The 24,462-nt window shown below is 37.4% G+C and overlaps 1 protein-coding gene across 3 annotated transcripts; it reads right to left on the bottom strand.

The window, feature by feature from the left end:
• Positions 1-23: 23 nt before the first annotated feature.
• On the bottom strand, positions 24-23,288 carry DDHD2 (DDHD domain containing 2; the record flags this gene model as incomplete). Of its 3 annotated transcripts, XM_080831282.1 has the most annotated exons (18): positions 24-2,221; positions 2,674-2,781; positions 7,670-7,832; positions 8,501-8,671; positions 8,810-8,912; positions 9,186-9,341; positions 9,453-9,581; positions 10,611-10,706; positions 11,905-12,027; positions 13,072-13,139; positions 13,413-13,621; positions 16,199-16,334; positions 17,485-17,574; positions 19,188-19,308; positions 19,854-19,943; positions 20,537-20,727; positions 21,458-21,685; positions 23,134-23,288. In XM_080831282.1, 16 exons carry the CDS (start codon positions 21,675-21,677, stop codon positions 2,700-2,702), a joined length of 2,148 nt encoding a protein of 715 aa, XP_080687408.1. In that variant the 3' UTR covers positions 24-2,221; positions 2,674-2,699. The 3 variants fall into 3 exon arrangements, with proteins under 3 accessions (XP_080687408.1, XP_080687406.1, XP_080687407.1); XM_080831280.1 differs by lacking the exon at positions 23,134-23,288 and having other exon boundaries at positions 21,458-21,773; XM_080831281.1 differs by lacking the exon at positions 23,134-23,288 and having other exon boundaries at positions 2,127-2,260; positions 21,458-21,773.
• Positions 23,289-24,462: the final 1,174 nt, after the last annotated feature.

The raw sequence follows: 24,462 nt of genomic DNA, 5'->3' as shown, positions 1-24,462 counted from the left end.
ATGGATCGAACCAGGTAAAAGTAGGCAACTGGTCAATATGGTTTTATTTCAGTATTTCATAAACTTTTAAATAGAATCATGTAAAAAACAAACATTTCAAAAAGTGCAAAATATTAGAAAGCTAATCAGTGCTATTAATCTTTCCATGCACACAATCTCTTGCTGAGATAAGCAATACAAATTCTGTAGCAGGGACTATGTATAAAATGATACTCTACAGAGTTTAAAAGTAGGCTTGGTCAAGAGATTGCACATGATACAACTAAAGTAGTGCAAATAACACAGCTAAATAAAGAATTTAAATCAAGCTTATTAACCTGTGTACTACACAACCACGATGATACCGTAGGTGGAGAGACAAGATAGGAAGCTCCTTTACAGTCGCCTGCCCCTCACCATCAGAAAACTTTTCTTAGTACCAACAGTGGTTTATCTAGCTATCCAGGGTTATGCTGTTCATCTTTGGTTATAGGGACTCATTCTTTCTTGCTTGTCCTTTGGTTTACTCTTAAGCTATTCTGCTAATATGAAGAATAAATTTAAATTTGAAGACAACTTGACAAAAGCTTCCCCTTTAAAATATAATTGAATGCTACTTAATTCTCAGTAACCCTTACTTCAAACTCAGCTTATATAGTAAAGAAAATAAAAGTATTCCATATATCTGACACTTCTTAGTGGCTCAGCATTAGTCTATAAGCCCATGGACAAGTAAAGGCCAGGAATGGATCCTGTACCCCAGTCTTACCTCTGCCATCTCTAAGGTGACAGTGATTAACCTTCCCTTTCCTTTTCTCTGGAAAGGGATAGAGATCACTGCTGTCACACGGATGGCTTAAGTAAATGTTAAATGCCAATGCACTGGATAACCATGATACATTTACAAAAAAACCCTTTTTTATAAAAAACAAAATACAGCTTGCCTGCCTATTCCACTTTATAAACAGAGAGGCCTATAGAAGTTGGAGAAGAGGGTAAAGGACTATCACAAGGAGAACTGCAAAGTCAATGACAAACTCTGACCGATGAGAAAGAAAATACCGCACAGTGGTGCGCAGATGCCCTGGGAAATATCAGTCTGTATGCACCCGTCGTCTTCAAGGTATGTACAACTCACTTTGCATGTTCTGGCACGGACTCTGCACTGGCTGTTCCTTGGCACAGGTTTTTCTTTCAGAATAAGAAATACTTCTCCCAGCTGAAGCTACCTGCCCAGGCAACACCACCTGTGCCGTGAGGCTGTTAAATAAGCTCTCTGGATTATGGGTACCTAAGCAGGCAATGGTGTTTACAAAATGTTTTCAAAGAGGACACACAATACTGCCTTCACTCAAGTGAGTATCGTGGTTGACTTGCACAAATTCTATTTCACCTTAAATGTACTACTGATTTTAGTCAGCTGTCAAGGCTATGGGATTTCAGGTTTTGTCAGCCCTTACAACTTTGCCCTCAACTTAAGAACAGAAGTTACTATCAAATAACTAAGATTTCATCTAGAGTCTCCCCATTTGAAGCATGACATAAAAGGACAGGTCTAGAATATATAACATCTTTGCTTTATAAAGATGCACCTAATGTGAACTAAACTATCCACTGAAGACTCTGAGAGCAGCTCAAACAGCTGGGAAAACAATGAATAGCATCAGTGAATCCTTGCAGTCACCTGCCCGCTGCAGAGAGTAAACAATACTGTGTGTGAGCTACACTTCAGTCCTTCTCACAGGACTTGCAGGAAACAAAAGCTGCTCGAAGGAAGCTGCCCAACTTCACACCCACTTAGCCTCCAAATGCAGAGAACAGCAATGAGAGATGAGCGCACCCCAAAATGCCTTCTGAATCTCCAGAGCCTGCTTACAAACTGGAACGTTTTCTAAAGATAAGCAATAATTTCCTAGAAAAATTTCTACCAAGCCAAAATAAATCAAACTCAAAACAGACTTTATACTATCTCAAATAATAAGCAATAGAGGATGGCACCTATCATCCAGAATTAAAGATGCAAACAAACCCCACTATGAAGAGTGGCAAGTGCTTCTATGAAGCCAGTGGTAAAAAGTAACAGGGTCTTCCCTTTTTCTCTCACTTCCAAGATAACAAGATTATCTTCCAAAGACCCCAGTGGTAAGTGACAGGCAACATGCAGGAAATGACACCGCTGAGGAGAGGGAAACTGCAGCAACAAGCAGGCGGATTTTCTGGGGGAGGATCCTTCAGTGTCCGTCTAGGGAAGAGTGGAACAGAGGTCACGATGCAGTCACAACTGGAAGGCGACCAGGCAGAATTCAGGAGTCTAATGCATGAACTTTCCAGTTACACATCTAAGAAGCAGAGGAACTTAAACTCAGGAAGGGCTCTTCGTCATTAAAATTGTAACTGTTGCCATGGTAACTTAAATGATCAGAACTATTTAGATTCTGAGTTTAGATCCTAAAAAAGTGACAGGTGTTACTGGACTAAGTCACCAGCAAACACACACACACTCTTTGTCTAAATGGGGTATTGCACTTACTTCTCAGCAATTTGAACCAGAGTCCCTCTACACATGAACAATAACCTAGATCTTGGTGACAGGCAACAGAAAAGTACGTTTATAAAGAGCTCAAGATTACACTGTTCCTCATAACATGTCAATATGTAGGAACTATGCTGCATACATGACATTTAAAAACTTACATTAAGCAGCCATATATGGTTCCTTTTTACTGTAAAGGCTGATCAAGGAAGATGCCCTGGGTTTGGTAGATTTCTTTGAGGACCAGCAATACCGTATCTTCAGACTCCCTGTAAAGAGAAAAACTTAAGTTGTAAGAAGAAACTAACGTTTATACTAGATGCTTTACATATATTATCTCATGTAATCTACACAACCACCTTACAAGTTCATTCTTCTCAAAAGTTCATTTTATAGTGGAGTATTACTTAGCCATAAAGAATAATGAAATCTTGCCATTTGCCATAATATGGATCGACCTAGAGGATGCTAAGTAAGAGACAAAAGCCATATGATTTCACTTATATGTGGAACCTAAAAAACAAAACAAATGAACAAAAACCAGACTTATATATATACAAAGAACAATGTGGTTGCCAGAAGGGAGAGGGGTGGGAGGATGGGTGAAATAGATGAAGGGGATTAAGAGGTATGAATTTCAAGTTATAAAATGAATAAGTCATGGAGATGAAAAGTATACCACAGGGAATATAGTCGATAATACTGTAATAATGTATGGTGGCTACACTTATGGTGAGCACTGAACTGTCCAATTCACTGTGCAGTAATTCACCTGAAACTAATATAAAATTGTATGTCGACCACAATTTTTTAAAAAAAGTCTAGCATTATGTCTGGTAATACAAAAAAGCTAGTAGTAAATAACCAACCAAGAACTGTTCCCTTTCCACAGAGCTTCTTCTTGGAATAATATGGAAGAGCCATCCAGTTGGTCACCTCAATTTTTTTAAATGTTATTTACCTTTTTAAAATATACTATAGAGGCGCCTGGGTGGCTCGGTGGGTTAAGCCTCTGCCTTCAGCTCAGGTCATGATCTCAGGGTCCTGGGATCGAGCCCTGCATCAGGTTCTCTGCTCAACGGGGAGCCTGCTTCACCCCCGTCTCTGCCTGCCTCTCTGCCTACTTGTGATCTCTGTCACATAAATAAATAAAATCTTTAAAAAAAAAGTACAATTGTATAGTTCATAATTCAAGATCTAAAAGAGTGTTACAATGAAGTTTCACTTCCCCCTGTTTGTTAACCACTAGTTCCCATCTTCTGACAATCAAGTTACCAATTCCTCATGCATCTTCCAGATATCACTCTGTGTGTGTCCAAGCAATTACTTACATCTAGTTCATAAAGAAATTTGATTAACATCATGAAGGACTGCCTTAAGGATATATAGCAAACATTTCTCTAGATCTGTGGTTTATAAGGATATATAGCAAACATTTCTCTAGATCTGTGGTTTAACATTTTTTGAATCATGTATCTACTTGAGAAGTAGATTTCTCCCCAGAGAAGATTTTTTTATATATATATACATATATACATATATATATATGCATATATATATATATTTTTGGATATATATATATATACACACACAAAATATAAATAAAGTTTCATTGGATTCATATGCTTTTTCTATCCCCCAGAAACCCCATACACAGACTTCAGGTTAAGAAATTCCTATGCCAGTCAAGGGGCATTAGCTAAACTAGGTATTAAAATGGTGTGATCCTGGTGCATAAATAAATGGATCAAGAGAAAAGAAGTTTAAAAATAGTCCTAAATCTATATAGGAATTTAATAAAGTTAGACTCTCAAATCTACTAACAGTGTTGTGACAAATGGAGAGGCATCTGGAAAATGACCTGAACCAATCTATACCTGTTACTGGAATAAATCCAAAGTGAATCAAACATTCACATGTAAAAATGAAACCATAAAATATCAGAATAAACTGTGGTAAGGCATTCTTCAGAGGATAAGGAAGATCTAAGTATGACACATTCTAGAAGCCAGAAAGGAAAAATCAACAAATATGACCACATAAAAATCAATCTTTTCAATGTCAAAGACAAACTGGGGAAAAGGCATTTGCAACTCATCACAGACTGATCAACAATAAAAAAACATTTCAATATAAAAGAGAATAAAGAATATAGAAAAATCCCAGAAAAGGAAACAAAAATGGTCCTGAAATATATGTCAAGATGCTCAATCTTATTCATAACTGGAGGAATGCAATTTTTTTTTAAGTAAAAGGCAAAAGACTGATCTGATCTGAAGAGAGAAAGGAGCATACAAGGCATGCAGCTTTATTAAAAACTAGAGCATGGGGTGCCTAGATGGCTTAGTAGGTTGGCCATCTGCCTTCAGTTTAGGTCATGATCCAGGGTCCTCAGATTGAGCCCCACACTGGGCTCCCTGCTTGGCGGGGAGCCTGCTTCCCCTCTCCTCCTTCTCCTTCCCCCTGCTCACATGCTCATGTGATCTCTCATGAATAAATAAGCAGAATTCAAAAAAAACCTATAGCATGCAAAATACATATACTGAAAACTACAAAACATTGCTAAGGGAAATTAAAGACCAAAATACAGAGAGATACTGTGTTTGTGGATCAGAAGACTCAGCATTATTCAGATGTCAATTCTCCCCAAATTCATCTATAGACAAATTATTTGCAATCGCAACCAAAATCTCAGAAACCCACTAGTTCAAAGGGATACATGTATCCCGATTTTTTTTTTTTTTTTTAGATTTTATTTACTTATTTGACAGAGACCAAAACCAGGGGGAGCGGCAGGCAGAGGGAAAGGGGGAAGCAGACTCCCTGCTGAGCAAGGAGCCCAACGCTGGGCTCAATCCCAGGACCCAGAGATCATGACCTGAGCCAGAGGCAGAGGCTTAACCAACAAAGCCACCAAGGTGCCCCCCAATATTTTTTAAGATTGATTTATTTGAGGGTCGCCTGGGTGGCTCAGTGGGTTTAAGCCTTTGCCTTCGGCTCAGGTCATGATCGCAGAGTGCTGGGATCGAGCCCACATTGGGCTTTCTGCTCGGCAGGGAGCCTGTTTCCTTCTCTCTCTCTCTCTCTCTCTGCCTGCCTCTCTGCCTACTTGTGATCTCTCTGTCAAATAAATAAATAAAATCTTAAAAAAAATTTATTTGAGAGAGCAAGGAAGTATAGCGAGGAGGGGCTAAGGGAGAGGGAGGGTGAGTCTCAATAAGACTTCGCACTGTGCACAGAACCCAACATGGGGCTTAATCCCACCACCCCAAGATCACAACCGGAGCCAAAACCAAGAACTGGGCACTCAACTAACTGTGCCACCGTGGGCCCCAATGTTTATAGCAGCATTATCAACAACAGCCATATTATGGAAACAGCCCAAGTGTCCATCAATAGATGAAGACAGAGAAGACAGAGAAGAGGTGGTATATATACACAGTGTAATACCAGTCAGCCACAAATAAGAATGAAGTCTTGCCATTTGCAATGACAAGGATGGAGCTAGAGTGAAATAAGTCAGAGAAATAAGTGAAATAAGTCAGAGAAAGATAAATACTGTATGATTTCACTCATATGTGGAATTTAAGAAATCAAACAAATAAGCAAAGAAAAAAAAAAGAGACAAACCAAGAAACAGATTCTTAACTATAGAGAACAAACTGATGGTTACCAGAGGGATGGTACATGAGGGGAAGAGTTAAATAGGTGATGGGGATTAAGGAGTGCACCTGTAATGAGCACCAGGTGTGTGGAAGTACTGAAGCACTATATTGCACATATGAAACTAATATTACACTGTATATTAACTAACTGGAATTTAAATAAAAACTTAAAAAAACAGGGCACCTGGGTGGTTCAGTTGGTTCGGCATCTGCCTTTGGCTCAGGTCATGAGCTCAGGGTCCTAGGATTGAGCCCCAGTCCTGTAATTGTCCTGGGATCCAGCCCTATGTAGGGCTTCCTGCTCAGCAAGGAGTCTGCTTCTCCCTCTCCCTCTCTCTCTCTCTGTCCTCCCCTCTCCCCTGCTCACACTCTCATGGTCTCTTTCTCAAATGAATGAATTAAAAAAACCTTTAAAAAGTAAAATATAATAAAAACTTTTAAAAAATAATAAAGAATCATAATTTAAGGGGCTCAGTCAGTTAAGCATCTGCCTTCGGCTCAGATCATGATCCCAGGGTCCTGGGATCAAGTCCCACATCGGGCTCCTTGCTCAGCAACGAGTCGTCTTCTCCCTCTGCCTCCTGCTCCCCCTCCTTGTTCTCTAACAAATAAATAAATAAAATCTTAAAAGATTTTTGAAGACTTATTACCCATTCATCTTATTTTCCTAGCTATATTTTTCTTTAGTTTCAATTTATTTGGTGATTAAGTTCTTTTCTGTTATAATGTATGAATTTCAATAAGCATTAGTAATCCATTCTACAACCCATCAGATAATTATATTTAATAATGATTAATTCTGTTGAATAAGTTGTGGGGATTTAATGTACAACATGGTACTAGAGTTAATAGTACAGTATCATATACTTGGAAGTTGCTAAGAGTAATTCTTAAATGTTCTCATCACACACAGTGTATGTGTACACAGAGTAATTATGTGAAGTGATGGAGGTGTTAATCATTTCACAATATATACATGTATCAAATCATGTTGAACATCTTATACAATGTGTAAATTATATCTCAATAAATCTGGAAAAAACATTTAAATATTAAAAGTGTAAACATTAAAACAAAAATAATAAATTCTGATCTAGCTACTGTAAATACTTTCAAATGAGTTTACAATACTTTTAGCAACAGTAATGTATTTGTTCCAGTTCAATAATATGTACTCCTCCTATCCCCCACCAACGACCAAAGGACACCACTTTTAAAACTAAGCTAGCTGAACTCATGGTTGCTGGCATCATCAGCCCACACTACCCAACTGCAAAGTAAAAAACCAATGTGTTTAAATCAGATTTATTTAAATGATATAATTGTGTTATTTTATAACTGTCTAAATGAGAAATCACTCTAATCCCAAATGTACACTAGCCTACCCTCCCTTTCCTACATCTATCAAATAGCTTTGAAACAATCAGACCCCCCCCCCAAAAAAAAGAAAGAAAAGAAACAATACCCAGAAACAAAAACAAACATCACTTACCAATAGCATAGATGGCTTTGTAAAGCAAATAAATATTCATTAAAACTTTCAATGGGCTTCTCTTGTAGCACATAGTCAATGCGCTGGCCTCCATTCAGCATTCCCACATTGATGGGTGGGACTTCTTCTTTAACTGTCACAGGGGTCTCTTCTGTGTTAACATCTGGACATAGAAGACCCATAATAACAATCTAAAAGCTTCCAGCCATCCAAGATTGTCCTTACTTCCCTTCAGACTACCAAGTTTACAGTAGGATGAGGTATTCTCTGCTCAGAAAGCTTTCTGCACCTTCCTCCTCTCAAGCCCCTTAAAGCTTCTCCTCAAGTCATACTGATTTGTTCAATCCCATTTCTTTCCCGTACCTCTGTCAGCTAGTTCATTTGCCTCTGGTTTATAAACTAAATAGAAGTAGTGATAGAAATCTTTAGTATTTGAAAATTAAAGCAAAAAGATGCAACATTAACTGTGAAATTAAGAGGAGAGCATACTAGCTAGTGCCCAGCCAGGAAAATAAAACTGACCAATGAATACATGACATTGCCCTATAAAAGCAAGGTGCTTCACAGAGGAGGCTCCTAACCTCACTTCCAGAGTTCCCAAGTAAGGGATGTCTTTTAAAGCCTCTGTACCAGATATTCAGCTTCTCTTGACATTTGTCCTCACAAATAATGTTTTTCCATAATTTGTGGCTATTAGATAATAGAAAAGACTAGCAGAGGGGAAGGCTTACTAGGGCTCATAGTATTGGTTCTATACCATGAGTAAGAAATACACACTATGGACTCTTATCGGACCTAATGAAGGGAATCAAAGTGTACAGTATCACTGACCACTCAGCTTCTCTGAACTTGATTCAGATTCTGCTTCAGTTTCTTCTGTAGTTTCTGAAGCTTGTAAGGCAGGGTATGGAGCTCTGGTGAAAGACTTCCAGGCCATCCGCAGTGAACCTAGCAAGTTGTTCTTAAGGTCCATACTCATTCTGGTCAAGCCCTCTCTCAATTCTGAAACATATTTGAATAAAGAACATTACATGGTTTACAAAGAGTTTAGGGTCCAACACAGTTAAACAAAGTGAATGAGGTCCAGTCAGTCTGCACTAACCAGACATCTAGAATTAAAAGTTCTGTACTCAGACTTACCTAAGTGCATTCGCTTCCTGCCCTTATGATGTGGGATTAGCATTGGCTCAAATTCCACTCCTGGAACCACCATCGGTTCAATCCTATAGGCCACAGGATCAAACTACATAGGAAAAATAATAGCTACAGATACCTCTGCTGAAGAAAGACCGCCTTAGGAACTGTGTATCAGGCAAGAATAATTATAAGCTCATAAAAAAACAAACAAAAACCTCAGTTGTTTTGCCCCATCACTTTCAGATTCATACTATTGTAAATTGTCTCATTACCATAAAATAGTATAGAAAAAAGCAAATCAACACAACGGCAAAGTGTATGTTCTTTATCAATAAGCTCTAATACTCAGGTGAAAAGACAAGAGCTGTCCAATGCTTACAGGGTGATAGATATTGAAAAAACCTTTGCATGTTGGAAATTTATAGTTGGGATCGATTCTTTTTAGTCCTCGGACAGTAAGGAACATTCCAATGGGAGATCCAAAGGCAAAGAATATCTCTGGTTTGTAGATGAGCCGGGGGTATTTTACAGACACCTGGAAAAAAGATAAAAAAGTATCTCTCATTGATAACAAAAGTGACCTCTGTTCCTACCATACCAATGGCATGCAATGAAATGACTAAAGATAATTAGTTAGTATTGTTACCTGCCCAATGCCAACATCCAGATAGTCACCATTTCCAGTAGCATTGGTTTTACTGCAGAAGCCTGGTTCTTTGAGGATGTTGGATATGGTCACCCCTGAAGCTGGCTGCAGGGTTGGTCTATTAATACCCTAAAGAATAAAATAATTATGTGGAGCTGTTATGTTGTAAAAATATCCGAAGAAATACACAGTTTGAAAGGATACTTAGGAAAGTTTTGAATAATTCTAGGAAGAGTCTCAGAAAACAAAATAAAGCTGATAAAAACAAAAGTTGTCCTAAGTGATGAACTGACATCCCTACATGCTCTAAATCAATGAAAGCTGTACACAGCTATGTGGGCGGCAGCTGAAACTTTATGAGAGAAACAACAGCAGAGCATGATGAAGAGGAATACTGAGGGCCGCTAAGGGTTTCAATGAAGCACAATTCCCTTTTAAGTAGAATGTCTCTATGGGTATACAAAATGATACAGATACTGGGCCAAGAACTGGGCCTTAAATAAGAACTAAGCAATCTGCTACAAAGTTGAAAAATAACTGCTAAGATATGGAAAGGAATTTAGTGGGCGAAAAAACTAAATGTAAAAGTACTATTACAACATGGATAAACCTCAAATTCATTATTCTAAAGCAAAAGAAGCCAGTCATAAAAAGCCACACACTGTATAATTCCATTTAGATGAAATGTCCAGAACAACAAAATCCACAGTGACAGAGAGTAGACCAGTGGTTCACAGGAGTGGGGAATAGGGAGTGACTGCTAATGAGCATGGGGTTTCTTTTTAGGGTGATGTAAAAGTTCTCAAATTAGATAGTGGTAATCGTGACACACCTCTGCAAATACACTAAAAATGACTGAATTGTATATTTTAAAAGGGTCACTGTTATGGTATGTGATATGAATTATATTTCAATAAAGTGATTATGAAATTTTTTAAAAAAGGAAAAAAATGGAATGGTGGAAAGACTCCAGGGGAGATAAGACTTCTGAAGCTAGTAACATTTTCTAAGGATATCAATTAAGAAAATGTGTTTAATTTCTAAAGAGAGCCAAAGATCAGTTAACAAAGTTGCTTAGCTGCCTAGCCACATCACAAAGCACAAGGATATAAGGATGTCAAAAACCATTTAACCCTACAAGCTATATTAAACACATACCATTAAATTTTTCCTGGTCCTAAAGTAGTTTAATATCTTCTTTCTTGGTCCTAAGGGAATTCCCATTTCTTGAAGATCTTTGTCAGTACATAAAGCCTAGGCACAGAAAATCAAATATCCTTATTTCTAGGCAAAATAAAAAGAATTAAATGTCCTGTTCTCTGAGAGGAATGAGACCTAAGCACTACTATTCTTTGTTATATTTATATTAATAGGGGTCCCTATTGGTACAACATCATTAATAATTTTGAGGGGAAAAAAGTACTTTATTCATAAAAGCCTAAAGAAGAATAAAAGGTATCAGTACTGTAGTATCAATACTACAGTAATACAGATGACATTGTATTATTTTATATATATATATATATATATATATATATATATATATATGTACACACACACACACACATATTTAAGAAACCCTACAGAAGTGGGTATCCACCTACATGACAAAAGAACATTCCTTGATTTCCATGCTTAGATGTCACAGTCCTGAGAAAGATTCTATCCCTACTCATGGACATAAGCAGTTAAGAACATACAGCAAACACTGAGCATGAAACAAACTAACAATCAAGATCTCAGTTTAGGTGCTACTCATCTGATTAGGTTAAGTCTTCCTTCACCCTCCTAGACTACTAGTCTTATTATACATTCTCAATACTACTGTGTACTTTTCCAACTTAGAACTTACCACAGTTGTAATTAATTATGTTTATTTGATATGTGTCTTCCCCACTAAGCCATAAACACAATGTTTATGTTTATATAACATGTTTATGGTTTACATAATACCTTACTGACCACTCTAGCTCTAGTCTAGTACATGGTAGAGAATGCCTGCTCATATTAAGCATTCACTAAATACCTATTAAATGAATGAATGTATCGCAAGCCTGAAAAAAAAGCAAAAAAAATTAAAAAAAGGGCAGAAAACCAAAAACAAATAAGCAAATATCAACAGTAGGGCTCTTGAAGTATAAGAGAAAATAAGCTGGAATGATAAGTGGTCATTTATTCTTACTCTGTTTTCTGAGCTATGTTGTTTTTTAGTCTTTGCTCTATCACTGTATGTTTGTCAATATGGCTCCTCTGAACTTCGGTCTCCAACAAAGCAAAGATCACTTTATAAGATAAAAAACACATAAATAATGCTAAAGGACATTACTAATGATAACAGAGTTTTTATGACTAAATTGCTTCTGAAGGGAAGGCTCTTAGTCAGCAATAAGATGAAGATAAACCTAGAAATATTAAAAATGGTATAGCATGAAGTTTTAAAAGATTATTTTACCAGCGCTTCCTTATCTACTTTCTCCTTCTCAAAGAGATTAAAGAATTCAGAGAGTTGAAGTTTCTTCAAATCTTCCTCTAGCGTCAGTGTGTCTCCTTCGTCCATGACAGTATTTGGTGCATCCTAAAAATTAAATTGTAAAGCTCATATTCTCTAAATTCATTTAGACGGTCCTTTATTAGTACTACTAGCAATAAAAATAATGTACTATATAAGAGTTCTATATAAAGATATGCATAACTTTAGATAAATTGTAATTTGTACAAAATATAAATTAAGTAGTTCATCTCTAAGTTTACAACTTTAGTTGAAACAATGTTTTTAAATAAATGAATGCGTGAATGATTATCAAAGTGTTCTTCATCTTCATTAACAAAACACTGAGTTCTTATTACCAAAAGAGTATTTAAGACATAAAACAATCTAAAATAAAGCCCCTGTCCTGAAGAACTCACAGTCCAACAATAGAAATAAGACACTTAAATAAAAAGAGAAAACATACAAGATAGTACATGCTAAATACTAATTCAAAACTATAATGTGTCACAGGACTTTGTTTTACAGATGTTTTGTTTTAAAGATTTTATTTATTTATTTATGTGAGAGAGCAAAAGAGCACAAGCAGGGGGAGTGGAGGAGGGAGACAGAAGCAGACTCCCCGCTGAGCAGAGAACCAGACTCAGGGCTTGATCCCAAGACCCTGGGATCATGACCTGAGCCAAAGGCAGACATTTAACCAACTGAGCCACCCAGGCGCCCACAAAAGATGTTTAAACACCAAGTCCCCCCACCGCTTTCAAAGGGAATTTCTACAAATTATATCACTTTGTGTCCAATTCATTCTTCATTTCCTCATATGTAAACTCCATTTCAGCTCAATGATTCTATAATTCTAATAACAGAAGAGAAGTACATATTTATAATGGAAAATAAGATACCTATAGTTATTTTAGAATGTGGCAAATATTTGTGGAAGCTTATGACTATCTTGCTTCTGTCATCAAAGAAGATACCAAGAGATAAGTATATTAAAATTAAAATAAATGTAAAATTAATGTGTTACGGTATGGGACTAAACTAAGCAAAAATACAAAAAAGTAAGTCTAAAATCTAAAAATCTGTCCTAAGAAATAGTACAAGAGAAGTATATCTGTATATCTAAATTACCTTTTCATTGTCCATATCCCTCAAAGAATCTTTCTGATTTGTTAGTATATCAAACAGTATAAGTGAACCTAAAACAGAAGAAAGAAGGGACAATTTCTAAGTATTGGCACTACACAGCTTTTATACAAGAAGTATTAAGCCAATTTCTCATGTAGCAAAATCTATGAAGCAGAAAGTTTTTCTTTCCAATCCACCACCACCCCCCTCCAGCCCCTTCCAAATTCTTCATCACAGACCAGTTCCAGACCTCTAAATGTGATACAGGTAAGACATTGTACTTCAAAAACAGGTGTCCTTAATATGTGACAGTCCTCTCTGATCAAAGAGAATTCGTTTGTTACCTAAACTATGACCAGCAATGGATACACCCCCTTTGAAATCAGGGTTCCTCTGAAGAAAAAGTGTATATATTCGGTTCATTTCAGAAGCAACTGTGTCCACGATAGTCTGACAGTAGGTGGGGCTATTATAGAAGAAGACATCCAGAATTGTGTCATTGGTGAAGTGCCTTAGGCGGTTAATGCTGGGCAGAGTTATTCGCTGCAGATCTCTGGGAAAAAAAAATACATATACATACACATGTATATTTTAAGCAGAAAACCTAATACATTCTATAACCTCCTCTAAGTTATTATCCAGCTTAGCCTTCAAGCTTAGACTTAGATATTTAAAGATACAAGAGATAGTATCTATTAATAGGAAACACAAAGGACTCAGAGACATGTTTAATTAAGTCAAAACGATGTGATCAGCAAAAGTCAGTAAGAATCTCTACAAGAATCTCTACAAGACAAATTCTTTAATACATAAATTACAAGGAGATAAGAGATGGAAAGGTAATCAAGAGATTAAAAGAGACTTAAAAGACAAATCAAGAAGGGGCTCCCAGGTGGCTCAGTCGGTTCAACTTCTGCCTTCGGCTCAGGTCATGATCCCAGGGCCCTAGGATCAAGTCCCAAGTCGGGCTCCTTGCTTAGTAGGGAGTCTGCTGCTTCCTCTACCTCCCTGTCTCCCTGCTTGTGTTTGATCTCTCTCTGTGTCAAATAAATAAATAAAATCTTTAACCAAAATAAATAGTGTGTGTGTGTATAAAATTACATTTACTAGACAATTGGAAACTTGAACACTGTATATTTGCTGATATTAAGAACTTTTTTAGGGGCACCTGGGTGCTCAGCAGGCAGTCTGCTTGTCTCCCCCACCTTCTGTCCCTCCCCCTGCTCATGCATGCTCTCTCTCTCAAATAAATAAATAAATCTTTTAAAAAAATAATTTTTTAGGTGTGATAATGGTGTTATGGTTAATATATTTTTAAAAGTCCTTTCCACCATCAAGAGATGAATGGATAAAGATGTGGTATAGATATACAATGGAATACTATGCAGCCATCAAAAACCCCCCAAATCTTGCCATTTGCAATGATGTGGATGGAACTAGAGGGTATTATGCTAAGTGAAATAAGTCAATCAGAGGAAAACAATTATCATATGATCTCTCTGATATAATTAATTTGAGAGGCAGGGCGGGGTCATGGGGGGAAGGGAGGGAAAAATGAAACAAGATGGGACTGGGCAGGGAGACAAACCATAAGAGACTCTTAATCTCAGGAAACAAATTGAGGGTTGCTGGGGGGGAAGGAGGTAGGAGGGATAGAGTGGCTGGGTGATGGTCACTGCAGAGGGTATGTGCTATGGTGAGTGCTGTGAGTTGTGTAAGACTGATGATTCACAGACCTGTACCCCTAAATAAAAATAATACATTATACGTTAATAAAAAACTAAAAAATAAATAAAAGTCCTTTTTGATATACAAACATTTACAGATGAAATGATATAATAAGATTTGGTTCAAAAATAATATGGTGGAGGAATGGGCAGTAGACAGAGGTTGAAAAATAATGGATAGAGCAGAACTGGCCATGTGTTGAGGCTTGTTTGCCCTGGGTAATCATAACCTGCATATGAAGATTCATTATATAAGCTATTTTTGTATACAAAATTCTCTGTAATAAAGAATTTTTAAAGACAGAAAATACAAGATGATTTTTCTAGAATTCTCAGCATTAAGGTTTTTTTATCACAAGTCAAATGATAAATGGATCAGCTCCCTTTCTTAATGCAGAATTTCTGAAAGCTGAAAGAAAGTGAGACTACCAGATGCCAAAGGCAAACAGAATATCTCAAAGAGAAAAACCATGCTGACTTATCCAAATCAACTTCCAGTTAAAGCTTTCTCAAAATACCCAGAAAGAGTCCTCAAAGATTCAACAGCTTCTGTAGTTTAGGGAGCAATTTGCCCTTAGGAACCTCTTAGCATCAGCTCAAACCTGAAGAATGTGAACTCTATACCTAGTAAAAGCAACACCATACTACAACATCTGGCATATGGAATATGCTCAAATCATACGGTATTAAGAACTGAGAGACACAGAATCAGAAAAGCCATTTCCAAGACCAACATGGAAATAATACTGACTATTTCCTTTATCTTCCAGAAAAGCATCTGCCATTCTATCCTAGAACTATATTATGAACACACTTCTTTCTGGAGAGCCTACAGCTCTCCAAAATATCCTTAATATAAGGCAAACTTCTCTGACATTACCACAAAATCTACAAAAAAAAACTGGGTTTGTGACTTAAGAAAACCATCACTTAAAAGTTGTATGAATTATAACTCAAGTTATAAATGCTAATAATTTAATGTTCGGGAATTTCCTTTTTTTCCCCCAACATGGACAAATATTATCGAAATATGATCACAAAAGGAACAACAAAATACTTTGTACATCTTGAGGTAGGCTGGCTTTGACATCTAAAGATGGAAATGCTTATACACTATAGGAATAAAGCAATGTTTGGTTTTAATGCTAAAGAAATGATAATAGCTATAATAGAAAATACTAATGAGCTAGTAAGACATACTGTAAAATACACACAGTTCTTTACTCCTAACCAGGTCAGCATTTAATAATGTATCTCTAAGAAAAGACATAGAAGTACGAAAAACTTCTCATTGAACAAATTTTTATATAATTAGCTATAGCAGAAATATCCCAACCATATCAATGATCAGAAAATGCATTACAGTCTTAGTTAACAACTCAAAGACATAAGGTATTACTCACACATCCACACCAGTAGAATGCAAAGGACTATGCCAGTTGACTGGAAGAAATTCTACCCTTCCAATCTGCTGATTTTCTTGGGCTTTCTTAAAATGTGTCTGCAGCAGGTTCAAGGAAACACTGCGAAAATCGTTAACTGGAAAAGACATTAACTTATGCATACCAGGGAAGCAATGAATTCATAGAATAAGGATGCAATAGATCACATAATTATACTCTCTCCGTTTGCTTAGAACACATATTTACTTGAGCGAAAAACAGCAAAGTGGTACTCAGGAAATATCAGTGCACAAAAGCTATTCCTTTAACACAGAACATTATTTTATATACAAAACACTTTATCTAAAGAAAAGTTAACTTCAAAACTTCTGTGTCATGGGAACTATTTCAATTTTTTAAAAAACAAACAAATCACATGACTGTGTCAATTGGCCTTACAGTTAGATTCCTGACTAACTTTCTGGTTCTTATAAACAACCTCTAACCAGTATTTTAGATTTAAAAAAAAAAAACAAAAAAACTGCTATTTGAAATTCATACTACAACAGTCTTAACCTTCCAGAAGGTTTCTGCTTAGAAGCATTAACCAGTAGAAGATTCCCAAGTTGGGAGTCTCTGAATATGTACTATTAAGTTTTAGAAGTCACTACCTTTTAACATCAACTTATACTAATGACCTAAATATTCCAAGTAGAATATCAAGAGCTTTATCATACTATGAATTACAAAAATGACTTAAGTTTCTGTTATTCATTTAAACTATATCATCGAGGTACCTAGGCAGCTCAGTTATTAAGTGTCTGCCTTTGGCTCAGGTCAAGATCCCAGGGTCCTGGGATCGAGCCCCACATCAGGGCTCCCTACTCAGCGGGAAGCCTGCTTCTCCCTCTTCCATCCTCACATGTTTTCCCTCTCCTGCTCACTCTCTCTCTGTCAAATAAATAAATTTTAAAAAAAAATTTTTAAAAAACTGTATCATCTTTTTGGTTCCCTTTAAATTTGGAGTGGTTAGAAAGAGGACCATCACATTCATAAAACAATTTTGTAAGGATTAAGGGCTTGTTCATTCAAGAATTATTAGTTAAGAGTATAAACTATTAGCCTAAGGAATTCACTAGTACTTTAGGTCTAAGTTAAGAAGCTTTACTACCTTGCCACCTGTCTTTAGCTCTCCAAATCTTATTATGCAGATAAAAGACTAAAAACAACACTTTATCTCAGCTCACAGGAGCACTGACTAATATTCCCCCTTAAATGATTTAATCTTACATGCTTTGCAAACCTACCACACTGAACAATGCTTCGAAAGCGGAGATCACAAGCTGGTCCAATCCCATGGACTACAAAAACCAAGTGATCTATTTGTAAAGGTTCTCCTGTAAATGATATTAAAAAGAAAAAACATTTCATATAAATAGTCTTAAACTCTGTTTATAGTTAAACATTCACAAAGAATAAGTTATAAAAATGGGCAAATTAAAATACAAAATCATTTTTTTAAAAGAATTTATTTATTTATTTATTTGAGAAGTGGGGAGAGGAACAGAGGGAGACAGACAAGCTCAGCAGAGGCTCAATCCTGCAACCCTGAGATCATTACCTGAGCCAAAATCTAGTCAGTCCCTTAACCGACTGAACCACTCAGGCAACCCAAGCAGATCATTTAAAGGATACAAACAGTCCTATATTTTACTTAGTAAAATAATGATTTTACCATGTTTCTAATTTATCTTGACATAAATCTGTAAAAAAATTTTTCAGACTTTAAACTTTTCATTTTGAAATAACTTGCAACCTTACAGAAAATATGAAAGAATTGTATCGACACTCTCATACACTTTTTATAGATTCGACACTTCAACATTTACATTTCCCTTATTATTTTCTATGTGTGTTTACACACACATTCATTTTTCTGAACCATCTGGAAGCAGGTTGCATCTATTATCAGACTGCATACATCATACCTCTTTAAATACTTAACCCTTTAAATACTTTAATACGTATTTCCTAAGAATATTTTCTTAAATAACCACAGTAATCAAATTCAGGCAACATAACACTGGTAGGATAGTTTCATCTAATAGCCCATTTTTATCAATTATACCAATAATGTCTGGTGTATATATAAACCCTAAAATTTTAAACTCGTTGTTTTATTTTTTTTAAAGTTTTTATTTAAGTAATCTCTATACCCAATATGGGGCTTGAACTTACAACCCTGAGATCAAGATTCATACAGTCCCCTGACTGAGCCAGCCAGGTGCCCCTAAACTCATCTTTTTAAATTATAGTAAGACTAAGACAAGCCATCTCAGAGATAAAAAGGAATTTTGTAATCCAGTTAAATATATTATAAAACCAACCATAAATGGTCCCAGCTAGATAGCAATGGATAACCACTAAAGTTCACTGAAAAAATTTTCCTTAGTTCACAATCTTCAAGAACAGGAGTTACCAGAATTAATTTTCGATTAATTAATTTTACCAGAATTAATAATTGATTAATGTTAATCAAATAGGCAGAATCACACTTCTTAAAATTAGGACTAAATTAGTTTATTTGTACCAAGTGACTTCTTGATTAGTACTGCCAAATTTTACCCATCCCACAATATATATACTTAGCAACTTTAAAATAGATTTTTACATCTATTAAGATTCTCAGTGACCAAATTTCGGCTCAGGTTGTGATCTCAGGGTCATGAGATGGAGCCCCACCTCCAGCTCCACACTCAACGCAGAATCTCCTTGAGATTCTCTCTCTTTCTCCCTCTGCCCCACCTACTTGTATGTGCTCTCTCTCTAAAATAAATAAATAAAATTTAAGAAAGATTCTTAGTAGATGAAGTAATGCTAATCTTAACTCATAATAAGCCCATATGACTAAATCATTTTTAAGCCTTGAGGAAATCCAAAACCATAGAAAAAGTTCACATTTAAGTCATAAACAAGTACATCAGAAGAAAAAATAAACAATTAACATTACCACAATGAATGTCAACAGAAATGTTCTCAACCCCTCTCTTCACTGTCCTTGGTCGACCCTGTTCAGTGGGTGTTGAACCCCATTCATCGGACCCTGCAACTGGCTGGTAATGGACCATAAGCTTAAACAGAAAAGATCAAAGCAATAAATATATTCAGCATTATAGACATCTCTATTTACACATTCTCAGGGATAGGAACAGGTTTTTCAAAACAGCATACATAGTTAAATCTCAACTAGAGTGTTGATACCCAACTCTGATGGCCTGAAATGAGAACCCTGAAAATACAGTAGGCCAATGTTGTACATATTAAATACCTTATGATTTTGTCAATTATACCTCAATAAAGCCAAAAAAGAAAAAAAAAATCAGGCTAACAGATCTTTCAATAATACCCTGCACATGTAAAATATGCCCACATAATGTGTCAGTGATATTCTTAATTTATAGTGTTGTAATTTTCCCTAAGAAAATTGTTTTGTATAAGGTGAAGAAGGTAAAAAATGGTTGCACTGGCTACAAGTTTCGTTAATTGTGAATGCAATGTAAAAATTTTCAAAGGGTATCCTAAATAGAATCCCTATGAAAAAGAAACCAATTAAGTTCTCCTTAGTAATGCAATTAACCTTTAATCCCACATGAAAGAAAGGCTTAATTTGCTTTACCTTTGGATTGTGTAATATAATAATTTCTCTGTTAGGAGACTCCAGTTTCTTTTTCCACTCATCCAGAGTTACAGCAAGCATGTATGTTTCCTTAACAGAAAACACATTTCATTAGATTTCTCTAATAGCTTTTCTATTAAAACTGAACTTTTTTTTACAAGAATACTGCTAGATAAACAATTAGGTAAGAATATCCAACTCCAATGTATCAAATATTTGAAAATTCTTTTAAAATTACAACAGATAATAGTATAGAACAACAAAATTCCCTCTTATTTTTATCATCTAGACTAGATAAAACCACTATTCATATTCTGATATACTTCTTTCAATAATATTAATGTCTACTCCAATTTAAAGAAAGCAAATTTCAGACTGTTTCCAGAGCCAGAAAAATAAAAGGCTAAAAGACCAATCCTGTGGTCATAATTTAAATATTATTAACAATAATCACCATTAGGGAAAAAATTTTAACTTAAAGGTGTTAACACTCTACATAGTATTTTAAAATCTGAAAATAAAACTACTTTATCTTAAAACTAACTCGCAAAAGAAATGCTATAAATGTGATCCAGATGCAACCAAACTCTTCCTAGAAATTTCACAAAAACAAGTGACAAGAAAAGATTATTAAATAGAAGAAGAAAAAAATGAAAATCAGTGAAAAGGGGTCAAAGAAATACCTCTAATACTTGGCTGAAGCTCTCTGAGTAGGGAACATACTTATTGTCTTTGTCTCCTTTGTAAAACCAGGTACATCGTCTCACTTCTGATGCTAGCTCATCCCAGTATACAGCATACCGCATCCTCTCCCCCAAATGCACATCATATCTGCCCCCATCAGTGGGGACAACTCTCCCATTACAATCTTTTCCTAACAAGGATTGCAAAGGGGGAAAGAAGTACATATATCAAAATAAACCTCCGAAAATACAATTCTGAGTTATACTCTAAATAATGTAATGAGACCTAAGAATGAACATATTCTACTTGCCTAAACATTAAACAAAATGGAATTGATATTTTTTAACTAATTCACAAACCATCAAAACCATTCTTGGTTTTAATGATACATGAAAAAAATAATACCCAAATACTATTTTGTTCTTTTTCTGAGACAGTAGTGTCCCATTAAACAAGTATATAAGGCTTCCTGAATTTTTTGCTTAAGGGGCCAAAAAGTAAATTAACAACCATGACCATCATGATGATAAAAGTTACCAGCATCATTCTTGTTTCATAAAAGAAGAAAAAACAAGTAACAAGTTAGAATTCATTCTTTTGCAATGTGACATACCCCCATTCCTCAAAACAAAAACTGAAACATGCTAGAAGATAAGAAATATTATTAGATAACTATGCAGAAATTATATTAAGTACTGTTTCAAGTATAAACCAAATTCTTAAATATTATAATGTGACTGGTTAGTAATGCAAAACTTCTATTTCTATATAAATATGCTACAGAAGAGAGAACCGCCCAAAAAAATGCTACAGAGAAAACTAGAAAAAAATCTAATATTTTTAATAGCACTCAATATAAGAACTATTATATTAGACTGAGAGAAATAGTCTTAATCTATTAGAAGTCATTTCCATCTTACCAGATCCATATGCCTCTTCCAGCTGCTGTGAATCCTCAGAGTTGAAAGGAATCCATGTCTCCTTAGAATCTATTATTTTACAATAAAACCAATGAGGAGAAACTGGCTCATACAAACTGCCAGTGTCCATGTCTAGTAGCTCAAAGGAACTACATGAGTTTGGTGATGGGGATGGATCTGACTGGGACAATTGTTCCTGGTGTGATTCCACTGATGACATTTCGCTCTCTAAAAGACAAGATACAGGAAAACTATTGGGAAAAATGATTTTTCTTCTATTAAAAGTGAAATTTCTCTCACACACACAACTGGTCATTTTAAGGTGTCATTTCTGGAAAAGAAAATCTCAAGGAGCCACACAACTGAATATAGAAATAACATGATAATTAACAGCTGAATTTGAGGGGGAGGTTTAAACAAAATGCTTTTTATAGTCAGACCAAACACCTTACACTGATTTCCCAATTCTCTCAGAAAACTGCGTGGCTTTAATATAGACAAACCAGAGGGGCCCCTGGATGGTTCTGCCGGTGAAGCACCTGCGTTTGGCTCAGGTCATGATCTCAAGGCCCTTGGTTCTCGAGCCCTGCATGACATTGGGCTCCCTGCTAAGCGGGGAGTTCCCTTCTCCCTCTGCTCCTACCCCGGCTCCTGCTCTCACTCTCTGTCTTTCAAATACATACAATATTTAAAATAATAAAACTAAAATGACTTAAAAAAAAAAAAAGACAAACCCAGAATCAGAAGAAACACCTGGTCAAAAACTTGATTGCAACAAAACATCTTACCCCAATTTCAATTTAAATCTATTGCTAAAGGCAAAAAATTTACTCCAACTGTCTTAATAACACCTAGATTTTAGGCTCCAGGCCCCTATCATTACACACTTACATGCTTATCGGAATCTTAAAATATTGAAAGTAAAACTATTCACTTAAGACCCTGTCACAGTCTATTGATCCTTGAAGTGTACTTAATTAGTGACTAGGGCACAAATTCTGAAAACACGAACCCTAGTTTGAGCCACTGTGCGCACGCGCGCACCCACTCCCACCGTCCAAGTCTCAGGAGAAAAGTAACAAGTGACCTCAAATGCCTCCTTCTCTCAAACACGACTCTGACCTATGTGGTCCTACCCCTTCAACACTCAGACCACCAGGCAAGGAACACTTCACACACCCAAGTGTACTCAATTTGAGGGGAGTGAGCATTATTGGTATCTCAGCACCGAGAGCAGCAGGATGGCAAACACCTGGCCTCCTCTGGGCGAACGCTCTCCAGGCTTTCGGCCGCTTTATCTTTCTTCCTGACGCCAATTTACCCCCGCCACCTTGGGGCGTCCCTCTCCCCCACAACCCTGGGCCTCCTGCAGCCCAGATCTGGGACCTCAGAGCTCGGGGACTTGCCTCCTCCCGCTTCCAGCCCTGCAGAGAGGAGCGGAGCCACCAACCGAACAAGCGCAGTCCGTACTAAGGCAAGCCTGGCCCCTTCAGCCGGACCGAGGTCACTTCCCCGCTCCCCACCACCGTGGTGGTCTTCACAGCACCTCCCTTCTCTGCCTCAGGCATCGCGTCCTCCTCCACCACCGGCATCCCCATCCCGCAATGCCTCCAACCCGCAGCCCAGTGGCCTCCCTCCGCCCAGCCGCCCACCCCAACACGCCGTCGCAGGCTCACCTGACAGCCCCGCTGCCTTTCACACACTCCTGCCCTCGCTGAGGGGGGCACGACATGTCCCCGCGGCGGCCTTTCCCCCGAGCCCAGGCGGAGCGGAGCGCAGCAGGGCGGAGCCTGCGGCCCCGCCAGGCTCGTGCCCAACACTGGGCTCCACTGCGCTCCCAGCGGGCGAGCAGCGGGTCCGGCTACCGAGAGCAAAGGTGAGGTGGTGAGGACCTCGGCATGGAAACGATGGGTGGGGCAAGGAGGGCCGCAGGAGACTGGCCGGAAGTGTCGCGAGAGGTAGAAGGAATCGCGCGAGATGTGGCTCCTTCCTGCGGGCAGGGAGCCGAAGCGCTGGGCGTGCGGGCGCTGCGTGGGGCGTGCCCGGACGGCGCGCGGAATCTCGGTCTGAGGTCGGAGGTCTTTGAAAGGTGGGGATGGGGGATAAGACGTTATTAGGTGTATGGGAGCATTTTGAGTTTCAGTGAAAGAAAGCTTCTTCAGAATTAACCAGCCCAGCACCTTCACTTGGTAGACTAGAAGACTAGATGGGAAGAGACGCGCTGACCCTGGTACTACTCTGGCTAACTGTACTAAAGGGCCAGGAAAGATGCCGAGAACCCGAAAGAGATGCAGATGCCACGCCCCTGGCGAGCAATTGGACAATAGGGCGCAAGCAGCAGCTTCCATTTCTGGGTGTAGAGAATGGATACCGTTGGCATTTGAAGAAAAAAAAAAAACACACAACTTTATCTGTGGGGCTTTGCCCCCTCCCGCTTACGTTTCTTAGGATTTCGAGGCTGCCAAAACATACGTCTAAAAAAATGTAGAGGTGAGCTTCACCAGATTTAAAAGCTGCAAGAGAGGCTGGGAACGAGATATTTTTGTCCAAACACGATGACATAATTGAGCTGAAAAGGTTAAATGAATTTCCCACAGTCGTGAAGTTAATGGCCCTGCCCTGCTGTCCTGCGTATTTAATTTTCTGGAAGACCTCAGTTCCTTCGAGTATTCAATAAGACGCTTGTCTATTTTCTAACTAGTTTATAGGGCAAGGATTCAGGGATGTTTTTCAGTTTTGTTAATTCTTCGGAAACCAAGAAAAACGAATTTTTATAACACATGAATTCTCTTACAGGTTAACAGCCACACACAGATATCCACAAGTTTATTTAAACGTTCTCAAAACACCTAAAAAACTTCTCTCCAGGGAGAGGGAAAGGAATGCCAGAGTTGTCCCATTCTCTAGGATCTTGTCAGATGACTAGCTAATATCATAGGCTAATAGTAAGAGCTAGCATTTACTGAGCTCTTACTATTTCTAGGTAGGCTTGTAAGCATTTTACA

Source organism: Martes martes, assembly GCF_963455335.1.
Source record: "Martes martes genome assembly, chromosome: 2".
Lineage (NCBI taxonomy): Eukaryota > Metazoa > Chordata > Mammalia > Carnivora > Mustelidae > Martes > Martes martes.
This window is presented reverse-complemented; position numbering and strand designations above follow the sequence as displayed.